At 36.9% G+C, this 12327-nt stretch overlaps 1 protein-coding gene across 4 annotated transcripts in view; it reads right to left on the reverse strand.

Annotated features, from left to right (window-relative positions):
- UBAP2 (ubiquitin associated protein 2) overlaps window positions 1-12327 on the reverse strand; it is a 119337-nt gene that overhangs the window by 80675 nt on the left and 26335 nt on the right. For all 4 annotated transcript variants that reach the window (XM_061425945.1, XM_061425943.1, XM_061425942.1 and 1 more), the window contains exon 2: window positions 6607-6746. In XM_061425945.1, the coding sequence (XP_061281929.1) occupies window positions 6607-6705 (99 nt within the window). In that variant the 5' untranslated portion in view covers window positions 6706-6746. The remainder of the gene's footprint in view (window positions 1-6606; window positions 6747-12327) is intronic.

The following is a 12327-nucleotide window of genomic DNA, read 5'->3' on the forward strand; positions in this document are numbered from 1 at the left end:
GTTCTATTTCCAGTTTTTTAAGGAATCTCCACACTGTTCTCCATAGTGGCTGTACTAGTTTGCATTCCCACCAACAGTCTAAGAGGGTTCCCTTTTCTCCACACCCTCTCCAGCATTTATTATTTGTAGACTTTTGGATCGCAGCCATTCTGACTCGTGTGAAATGGTATCTCATAGTGGTTTTGATTTGCATTTCTCTGATAATGAGTGATGTTGAGCATCTTTTCATGTGTTTGTTAGCCATCTGTATGTCTTCTTTGGAGAAATGTCTATTTAGATCTTTGGCCCATTTTTTGATTGGGTCATTTATTTTTCTGGAGTTGAGCTGTAGGAGTTGCTTGTATGTTTTTGAGATTAGTTGTTTGTCGGTTGCTTCATTTGCTATTATTTTCTCCCATTCTGAAGGCTGTCTTTTCACCTTGCTAATAGTTTCCTTTGTTGTGCAGAAGCTTTTAAGTTTAATTAGGTCCCATTTGTTTATTTTTGCTTTTATTTCCAATATTCTGGGAGGTGGGTCATAGAGGATCCTGCTGTGATGTATGTCGGAGAGTGTTTTGCCTATGTTCTCCTCTAGGAGTTTTATAGTTTCTGGTCTTACGTTGAGATCTTTAATCCATTTTGAGTTTATTTTTGTATATGGTGTTAGAAAGTGTTCTAGTTTCATTCTTTTACAAGTGGTTGACCAGATTTCCCAGCACCACTTGTTAAAGAGATTGTCTTTAATCCATTGTATATTCTTGCCTCCTTTGTCAAAGATAAGGTGTCCATAGGTGCGTGGATTTATCTCTGGGCTTTCTATTTTGTTCCATTGATCTATATTTCTGTCTTTGTGCCAGTACCATACTGTCTTGATAACTGTGGCTTTGTAGTAGAGCCTGAAGTCAGGTAGGTTGATTCCTCCAGTTCCATTTTTCCTTCTCAAGATCGCTTTGGCTATTCGAGGTTTTTTGTATTTCCATACAAATTGTGAAATTATTTGTTCCAGCTCTGTGAAGAATACTGTTGGTAGCTTGATAGGGATTGCATTGAATCTATAAATTGCTTTGGGTAGTATACTCATTTTCACTATATTGATTCTTCCAATCCATGAACATGGTATATTTCTCCATCTATTAGTGTCCTCTTTGATTTCTTTCACCAGTGTTTTACAGTTTTCTATATATAGGTCTTTAGTTTCTTTAGGTAGATATATTCCTAAGTATTTTATTCTTTTCGTTGCAATGGTGAATGGAATTGTTTCCTTAATTTCTCTTTCTGTTTTCTCATTATTAGTGTATAGGAATGCAAGGGATTTCTGTGTGTTGATTTTATATCCTGCAACTTTACTATAATCATTGATTAGTTCTAGTAATTTTCTGGTAGAGTCTTTAGGGTTTTCTATGTAGAGGATCATGTCATCTGCAAATAGTGAGAGTTTTACTTCTTCTTTTCCAATTTGGATTCCTTTTATTTCTTTTTCTGCTCTGATTGCTGTGGCCAAAACTTCCAAAACTATGTTGAATAGTAATGGTGAAAGTGGGCACCCTTGTCTTGTTCCTGACTTTAGAGGAAATGCTTTCAATTTTTCACCATTGAGGATAATGTTTGCTGTGGGTTTGTCATATATAGCTTTTATTATGTTGAGGTATGTTCCTTCTATTCCTGCTTTCTGGAGAGTTTTTATCATAAATGGGTGTTGAATTTTGTCAAAGGCTTTCTCTGCATCTATTGAGATAATCATATGGTTTTTGTTTTTCAATTTGTTAATGTGGTGTATTACATTGATTGATTTGCGGATATTGAAGAATCCTTGCATCCCTGGGATAAAGCCCACTTGGTCATGGTGTATGATCTTTTTAATGTGTTGTTGGATTCTGATTGCTAGAATTTTGTTTAGGATTTTTGCATCTATATTCATCAGTGATATTGGCCTGTAGTTTTCTTTTTTTGTGGGATCTTTGTCAGGTTTTGGTATTAGGGTGATGGTGGCCTCATAGAATGAGTTTGGAAGTTTACCTTCTTCTGCAATTTTCTGGAAGAGTTTGAGCAGGATAGGTGTTAGCTCTTCTCTAAATTTTTGGTAGAATTCAGCTGTGAAGCCGTCTGGACCTGGGCTTTTGTTTGCTGGAAGATTTTTGATTACAGTTTCAATTTCCGTGCTTGTGATGGGTCTGTTAAGGTTTTCTATTTCTTCCTGGTCGAGTTTTGGAAAGTTGTACTTTTCTAAGAATTTGTCCATTTCTTCCTCGTTGTCCATTTTATTGGCATATAATTGTTGATAATAGTCTCTTATGATCCTTTGTATTTCTGTGTTGTCTGTTGTGATCTCTCCATTTTCGTTTCTAATTTTATTGATTTGATTTTTCTCCCTTTGTTTCTTGATGAGTCTGGCTAATGGTTTATCAATTTTATTTATCCTTTCAAAGAACCAGCTTTTGGTTGTGTTGATTTTTGCTATGGTCTCTTTTGTTTCTTTTGCATTTATTTCTGCTCTAATTTTTAAGATTTCTTTCCTTCTACTAACCCTGGGGTTCTTCATTTCTTCCTTTTCTAGTTGCTTTAGGTGTAGAGTTAGGTTATTTATTTGACTTTTTTCTTGTTTCTTGAGGTGTGCCTGTATTGCTATGAACTTTCCCCTTAGGACTGCTTTTAAAGTGTCCTACAGGTTTTGGGTTGTTGTGTTTTCATTTTCTTTCGTTTCTATGCAAATTTTGATTTCTTTTTTGATTTCTTCTGTGATTTGTTGGTTATTCAGCAGGGTGTTGTTCATCCTCCATATGTTGGAATTTTTAATAGTTTTTTCCCTGTAATTGAGATCTAATCTTACTGCATTGTGGTCAGAAAAGATGCTTGGAATGATTTCTATTTTTTTGAATTTACCAAGGCTAGATATATGGCCCAGGATGTGATCTATCCTGGATAAGGTTCCATGTGCGCTTGAGAAAAAGGTGAAATTCATTGTTTTGGGATGGAATGTCCTATAGATATCAATTAGGTCTAACTGGTCTATTGTATCATTTAAAGTTTGTGTTTCCTTGTTAATTTTCTGTTTAGTTGATCTATCCATAGGTGTGAGTGGGGTATTAAAGTCTCCCACTATTATTGTGTTATTGTTAATTTCTCATTTCATACTTGTTAGCATTTGTCTTACATACTGCGGTGCTCCCGTGTTGGGTGCATATATATTTATAATTGTTATATCTTCTTCTTGGATTGATCCTTTGATCATTATGTAGTGACCTTCTTTGTCTCTTTTCACAGCCTTTGTTTTAAAGTCTATTTAATCTGATATGAGTATTGCTACTCCTGCTTTCTTTGGGTTCCTATTTGCATGGAAAATCTTTTTCCAGCCCTTCACTTTCAGTCTGTATGTGTCCCCTGTTTTGAGGTGGGTCTCCTGTAGACAACATATGTAAGGGTCTTGTTTTTGTATCCATTCAGCCAGTCTTTGTCTTTTGGTTGGGGCATTCAACCCCTTTACGTTTAAGGTAATTACTGATAAGTATGATCCCGTTGCCATTTACTTTATTGTTTGGGGTTCGAATTTATACACCATTTTTGTGTTTCCTGTCTAGAGAATATCCTTTAGTATTTGTTGGAGAGCTGGTTTGGTGGTGCAGAATTCTCTCAGCTTTTGCTTCTCTGAGAAGCTTTTGATTTCTCCTTCATACTTGAATGAAATCCTTGCTGGGTACAATAATCTGGGCTGTAGGTTATTTTCTTTCATCATTTTAAGTGTGTCTTGCCATTCCCTCCTGGCTTGAAGAGTTTCTATTAAAAGATCAGCTGTTATCCTTATGGGAATTCCCTTGTGTGTTATTTGTTGTTTTTCCCTTGCTGCTTTTAATATTTGTTCTTTGTGTTTGATCTTTGTTAATTTGATTAATATGTGTCTTGGGGTGTTTCGCCTTGGGTTTATCCTGTTTGGGATTCTCTGGGTTTCTTGGACTTGGGTGATTATTTCCTTCCCCAGTTTAGGGAAGTTTTCAACTATTATCTCCTCAAGTATTTTCTCATGGTCTTTCTTTTTGTCTTCTTCTTCTGGAACCCCTATGATTCGAATGTTGTAGCGTTTAATATTGTCCTGGAGGTCTCTGAGATTGTCCTCATTTCTTTTAATTCGTTTTTCTTTTATTCTCTCTGATTCATTTATTTCTACCATTCTATCTTCTAATTCACTAATCCTATCTTCTGCCTCTGTTATTCTACTATTTGTTGCCTCCAGAGTGTTTTTAATTTCATTTATTGCATTATTCATTATATATTGACTCTTTTTTATTTCTTCTAGGTCCTTGTTAAACCTTTCTTGCATCTTCTCAATCCTTGTCTCCAAGCTATTTATCTGTGATTCCATTTTAATTTCAAGATTTTGGATCAATTTCACTATCATTATTCAGAATTCTTTATCAGGTAGATTCCCTATCTCTTCCTCTTTTGTTTGGTTTGGTGGGCATTTATCCTGTTCCTTTATCTGCTGGCTATTCCTCTGTCTCTTCATCTTGTTTAAATTGCTGAGTTTGGGGTGTCCTTTCTGTATTCTGGCAGTTTGTGGAGTTCTATTTATTGTGGCTTTTCCTCGCTGTGTGTGGGTTTGTACAGGTGGCTTGTCAAGGTTTCCTGGTTAGGGAAGCTTGTGTCGGTGTTCTGATGGGTGGAGCTGTATTTCTTCTCTTTGTTCAGTCGCGCTCCTTCCGAAGAGTTGGATTGCTTTTCTGGGTGCCTGATGTCCTCTGCCGGCATTCAGAAGTTGTTTTGTGGAATTTACTCGATGTTTAAATGCTCTTTTGATGAATTTGTGGGGGAGAAAGTGTTCTCCCTGTCCTACTCCTCCGCCATCTTGGCTCCTCCCCTTTGCAAATCTGCGTGATGTTTGAGAAAGCCTGGCAATGTCTTCAAGATCCAGGTAAGAAATGATATTCAGCAGCAAACTGTCTGAGAGCCGTTCAAGGAAGTCAAATTTACCTTCACATAAATTGAAGACATAGTCTAATATTCTTGAACCAAATATTAAGGCAATTTGAACCTGAAGATGTGACTTCTCTAGGAAGTCTTCATGAGTTTCTTTTGTTTCTCCAGGTTTTGTTGATCGATACTCACTCCTCAGAGAGATCTTCCACCATCTAAAAATTACCTGGAGAATCCCAGGGACAGGGGAGCCTGATGGGCTGCCGTCTATGGGGTCACACAGAGTTCGCAATTTTTCTTTTAAACTGAGCTTCAAAAAGACTTAAGTAATAACATCTCAATGGTAAAGCAGCAAACTTAGGTCCCAAACCCAGGTTTACTCAGATTCAAAAGAGTTCATGTTCTTACACCCTGCCGCCTCGATAGGGTGTCTCAGTGTGCCTCTACCATTAGACATTTAGATTGGGCAGGAAGTATCTTCTGGAATGAGGGACACACATTCTACCCCCAATTTCAGGTTGCTCCCTTAAGAAACACTTTCCAGAATAGGGTTAAGGATTTTACTGTTTTGAGAAATTCTCACCGAATGTTTTTTTATAAGGAAAGTCAGAAATCTAAGTGTCTAGGAATCCTTCTCAAAGTTCAGTGGGCAGCTTTTTTCTTCTATAAAATGAGCCACACTTAAAGGGCCAATGGAAAAGCTAGTAGAGACAATACTTGGCAGTCCACCTTCCTCCATTCTGTAGACTTTGATTCTCTGGAAATCAGAAATCTAAGGGTCTAGAAATCCTTTTCAAAGCTCAATGGGCGGCTTTCCAAAAATTTTATTTGGGTGGGAGATGGAGACAGTTTCCATTCCCAACAACTCACTTTTTTTTTTGGCCACACTGCACATTATGTGGAATCTCAGCTCCCCAACCAGGTATCATACTCATGCCTGTGCAGTGGAAGCATGGAGTCCCAACTCCTAAACCACCCGGGGAAGTCCCAGAAAAGACAGCAGTTTAAAAAATCTCTTGTAATCAGATTTCTCTCTACTTCAGAGTATTGTTTTCCATTGTTTTCCACTTGAGATTTTCATATTACATTCCAGGGACACACCTCGATTAATAACAAAAAGGAGATGGCCTAGATGCTAATAAAGTAGCAGGAAAAAGTTCAGGATTAAACGGTTAAGGAACAACTTTACCTGAATCTGTACTTCCTCTTTCCTATTACAGACTATTTACTTGTTTAAAAAATTCAATATATCTTTTTCTTTAAAAAAAAAAATTATTTTACTTTTGGCTGCACTCAGTCTCGGTTGTTGGTGAAGGTTTTCTCTAACTGTGGCGAGTGGGGCTACTGCCTAGTTGTGGTGGGTAGGCTTTCATTGTGGTGACTTCTCTCATTGTGGTGACTTCTCTCATTGTGGTGACTTCTCTCATTGTGGTAACTTCTCTTACTGTGGAGCCTCTAAGGTATGTGGGCCTCAGTACTTGTGGCATACAGGGTTAGTTGCTCCATGGCACGTAGAACCTTCCCAGACCAGGGATTGAACCTGTGTTCCCTGCTTTGGCAGTGGATTCTTAACCACTGGACCACCAGAGAAATCCCTAAACTATCTTTTTAAAAACAAGTTTCAAAATCCTGGGTTTCCTACAAAGGAGAACATGAACGCATATATGCCCCTTAATTTCTGTAATTTTAAACAAAGAAAACAAGAGTTCCACAAAAACTTACCTGTACCACTTGTTTCTGTAGTTGTGTTGCCTGTGTCGCTGAAATCTGTGGTTTTTCCCGAGCACCTCTAGACCGGTCACTGCTCACCGAAGTCATCATATACAGTATATACAAAATAACGTATGCACAAAATAGAAAATCTGCAAGAAATCAGACATGGTAAGCAAAACTTCCAGATTACAAAATAACAGCAAGGATAAAATTCAGGGATTTGGAAGAAATATGAGATAAAACAAAGATTCTCTAGAAAGGAAATTCTCAAGAAACTACCCACTAAGGATTTTAGATTCCCCTGGTAGCTTTTAAGCCAATTTTACTAAGGCAGTCTAAATGTCTAGGGTTTACGATTATAGCAATTTAAAAAATTAACTTATTTTTAATTGGAAGATAACTGATTTACAGTATTGCATTGGTTCTGCCATACTTCAACATCAATCGGCCAAAGGTATACATACGTGCCCTCCCTCTTGAAACTCCCTCCCACCTCCTATCCAATCGCACCCCTCTGGGTTGTTATAAAATACTGGTTTGAGCTCCCTGAGTCATACAGCAAATTCCTACTGGCTATCTGTTTTACATGATAGTGTATATGTTTCCATGCTACTCTCTCCATTCATCCCATCCTCTCCTTTCTCTCCTCCCCTCCCCCACCTCCATATCTGTAAGTCTGTTCTCTATGTCTGCATCTCCACTGCTGCCCTGCAAATAGGAGCACCAGTATCACCTTTCTAGATTCCATATATATGCATTAATATACATATATGTTTTTCTTTCTGACTTACTTCACTCTATGTAATAGGCTCCAGGTTCATCTCTTTAGACAAATTCTTAGAAAAGTATAATCTTTCAAAACTGAACCAGGAAGAAACAGAACTTATGAATAAACCAATCACAAGCACGGAAATCAAAACTGTAATCAAAAGTCTTCCAACAAACAAAAGCCCAGGGCCAATGGCTTCACAGGCGAATTCTATCAAAAATTTAGAGAACAGCTAACACCTATCCTGCTCAAATTCTTCCAGAAAATTGCAGGAGGAAAACTCCCAAATTCATTCTCTGAAGCAACCATCACTCTGATACTAAAACCCAGACAAAGATGCCACAAAAAAAGAAAATTACAGGCCAATATCACTGATGAACATAGATGCAAAAATCCTCAACAAAATTTTAGCAAAGAGAATATAACACATTAAAAAGGTCATAGATCATGATCAAGTGGGCTTTATCCCAGGGATGCAAGGATTCTTCAACATAACAAATCAATGTGATACCCCATATTAACAAATTGAAAGATAAAAGCTATATGATCATCTCAATAGATTCAGAGAAAGCTTTTTACAAAATGCAACATTTGTTAAAGATAAAAACTCCCTAGAAAGTAGACGAAGGAACATACCTCAACATAGTAAAGGCCATGTACAACAAATACTACTCTCAATGATGATTATAGCAATTCTAAACAAAAATATAAAATATCTCAATTTTAACCAGCAATTAGTTTACCACTATATAGTTGGCCCTCTGCATCCACAGATTCAACCAACCACAAATAGAAAATATTAGAAAAACATTTTTTTCAGGAAGTTCCAAAAAGCAAAACTTCAAGTTTGCCACACTATGGCAACTATTTACATAGCATTTACATTGTATTAGGTATTATAAGTAACCCAGAGATGACTTAAAGTATACAGCATGACGCGTGTAGGTTATATTCAAGAAATATTATTTGCCATATTTTTTTTTGGCATGGGGGATCTTAGTTCCCTGACCAGGGATCAAACCCATGTCCTCTGCAGTGAAAGCATACAGTCAAACACTAAACCACCAGAGAAGTCCCAATTATGCAATTTCTATAAGGGAGATAAGCATGCACAAAATTCTGGTATCTGAGGGAGGTGCAAGATGCCAAGGGACAAGTGTATATAGTTACTACTATTTATATATGTAGTTTTAGCTGCCTCTTTCCATTTGCAGTCGGTATCTGAACCCAAAGGCAATATTATGTCCAGCAGAGACTTTACTGCCAATAATCTAATTCAAAATGTGATGTCTAGGAGCAAGCTATACCTTAAGGCAAAAACCACTTATAAATAACAAATCTTCCAATGAGACAAAAACAACTCTAATTTTCCTTTATTTACTCAACACTTACTCAATAGCAACTAAGTGCCAGGCACATAATTCAATATGCCATCAAAACACAATTACAACAACAAAACACCACTTCACACTGAATAGCATGGCTACTATGATTTAAAAAAAAATTTAACAGAATATAAGTTTAGAGAAGATGCAGAAAAACTGGAATCCTGAATACCACTGGTAAGAATATAAAATGGTGCAGCCACTATGGAAAACAGTATTGTGTTCCTATAAAGTACAACTACCATCCCATTCAATAATTCCACTTCTGGGTAGAAACCAAAGAAATTAAAAGCAGGGTCTCAAAGAGATAACTGTACACCCATGTTCATAGCTAAAAACAGCTAACAACAGCTCAGAAGTGGAAGCAACCCAGGTTTCTATCTACAGATAAAAGGTTAAGCACATAAGGAGTATAAATATAAAATGGAATATTATTCGGCCTTAAAAAGGAATTTCTGACACATGCAACAAACATGAATGAACCTTGAGGACATTATGCTATGCAAAATTAGCCAGCCACAAAAGGACAAATATCCTATGACTACTTATATGAGTTACTTGGAGTAGTCCAATTCATACTCAAAGTTGAATAATAGTTACCAGAGGTTGGGAGCTTGGGGAAATGGGGAGCTATTGTTTAATGGGTATGGAATTTTTGTTGAGGAAGAATGTAAAAAGTTCTGAAGATGGATGGCCACAATACCATGTGAATGTACTTACATAAAGTATACAAAAAGTACACTTAAAAAATGGTTAAAATGGTAAATTCTGTATACTTTACCTCAATTTAAAAAACAGTGCAACAATGCCTTAAGAGCATAATTTCCAACCTAGAATCCTATATTCAGCAAAGATTCCAATCAATGTGAAGACAGAAACAGGTTGCGGACCTCATACTCTGGAAGCTCCTGGAACAAACAAAACCTCTGAAACAGCATACCAAGAAAAGGCCATTTGCAACTGACACCATGAATTACCTACCAAAATCCCTTTACAACATATTTTTTCTCTCGCAGTCCTCTTGCAAAGAGGGTGAAAGCTAAATATTCAATTTCTCAGCCTCCCTTGTAGTTCGGGATGGCCACAGGCCACTTTTCTCAAAAATAATCTGAAAAGTCACAGCACCTTTATTCACGGTCCCCCAAACTGGAAATATGCCAAATGTGTTCAAAGAGTGAGCACATGTAGCATATCTATACAGCTATTAATTAGCAATAAAAAGAAACCAACTGTTGAACATGAATGAATCTCAAATACATTATACTAAACAAAAGCAGCCAGATTTAAAAAGCTACATACTGTATGATTCCATTTTTATGACATTTTAGAAAAGACAAAACTAGAGAAAGTAGATCAGTGATTGCCAAAGACTAGGGGATAAGAAGGAGGTCTAACACAGGAGACAGGAGAGGTGGCTCCCTCAGATGACTGAAAAATTATCAAGATGACATCTTGACTACAGGACGCCTACAGAGCAATCAAATCTAATCAGAGCAGGAAAACAGAGAGACACCAAAGAGATGCCTCCAAGAAAATGTTTTTGACCATCTTAAGAAGTGAATTTGTATATATGATAAAGTATAATCAGTGGTGGGTCCACAGAAACATAAACAACAGTGAGGGGGAAAAAAACCAATTACTATTCCCCATAAAAGGTAATATGGCTCAACTGTAATGTTTATATAGTGACAGCAACTTTTTATTTAAATTTATTACATGCTGAACAACAAGCTAAATGTTTTATTTAAATTACTCACTGTAATACTCAACACTCTATAGAGTTTGGCATAATCCCCATTTTAAGAATCAGAAATAAAACTTGAAAAGGTTTTACAGACCAATGAGATCCAACACAGTGAGCCCCAGTTGCTTATTTCCTAGGGTACAGAGCCTACAAATCAAACCAGTGAGTAACTCTTGCCTTCATATCCTATACTAGCAAAACAGTAGCCCAATGTCAAGGATGGAGGAGACAGAACTCTCATTTATGTAAACAAGCTACACAACACCCACCATAACTTGCAGTCCACCTTAGCACCATCTCCCTAACTTTTCCTGACAGTCATATACGCTCAGAAAAATAGCAAAGTTATTTGCTAAAAAATAGCAAACAACATGAACATTTAAAATAAAAAAGTAAACCCTTTAATATTTTCAAGAATTTAAAAAATCACTGTGTGAATCGAAGGTCCACTGGAACTCTGAAACTAGGAGGTCACTGGTGACCACTGCCAACAGAGCTTAGAACCCTGGAGTGGAAAAAGCCAAGATGAATGAGGGAGAGGGACAGTAAATTAACTAATCATACTTGCAAGTAGTAACCAGAAGGAGATACAGAACAAAGTAGAATTTTGTAAGGATGAGGTACACTGAGCAATTCTAATATACTGTAAGCACCATGAGGACAGTGATTACATCCATCCTGTCACTTTGTTCTTCCAAATACATATTTACTGAATAAAAGAGGCCTATCCATAAGCCAAAGAGGAGATAACTGAGAGGCATTAAACTGAAATAGCAATAAAAAGTCTCCCTTGGACAAGAAGAGGGAGCCCTCTCTCAGGCCAACAGAATGAATAAAAGGGCGGGTGCAACATCAGCCAAATTTTTCAAAAATTAGGAGAGACAGTCAACAGAGTTGGTTTTATCAATCTTTACTTTTTTAGTAAAAGAGACATACTAGATGAGTGGGGGGTGGAGGAACAAAAGAAAACGGCAAAGTTTTTAACTGCTATGAATATGAGAGGAAGCGGAAAGAAGTCATAAAAAAGAATTTAAAAATGATACTGATGATCCACATGTTACCATGAAAGTAATTAGAATGTCACAACTCAACTCAGTAATTAAAGTAGACGTGTAGACGTGAGTTAAGATGAATAGATCCTTTGCTGAAACATCCCACAAAATAAAAAGAACTTGGATTTTAAACAAGAGTCCACTTAAGTCATACATGATGTCACTAGGTAAAGAGCTGCTAACTCTGGTGCCTTTCTCATATACTTTAAGCTTCAATACATATGTGAAAACATACCTTCCTAAAGAATGTTCTCTCTCCAGTTTATTACAGTCTCAGATGCCAGATTCGCAACCTCATTAAAGGTAAAAATAACACTTTCATGTCTGTCATTAAACATGTGTTTCACTCTAATATAATACGGTGACTCAAGCTTTTGGGCCATTAAGCACTTAGACAAACTGATAAAAACTATGGCCCCTCCCCTCAGAAAAAGGCACATCCACAGAAATTTCTGCCTGAAATTTCAAGAGAATTACATCTCATCTTCACTCCTTCTCCCGTCAAAACCCATTCAGGAACAACCCACTCCACCTGCTCAATGATGGATGTCCAGGCTAAAAACCTGCTCTAAGAATTTAGCAGAACTCTAAAATGTATTTACAGCTTAAGGGTATTCCTTTCCAGGAAAAATGCAGACTGTAACTGCTAATTCAGTCATTAAACAAAATCCTATAATTCACACACTGTTTTAATAGGCTCTATGCTTCCTTAAGAACAAAAGGTACCTGCTTGTTCCCAAAGAAACTATTAGGAGAAAATGCTGACCCTCAATAAACTTA

The sequence above is a fragment of the Bos javanicus genome, chromosome 8, assembly GCF_032452875.1.
Source record: "Bos javanicus breed banteng chromosome 8, ARS-OSU_banteng_1.0, whole genome shotgun sequence".
Taxonomy (NCBI): Eukaryota; Metazoa; Chordata; class Mammalia; order Artiodactyla; family Bovidae; genus Bos; species Bos javanicus.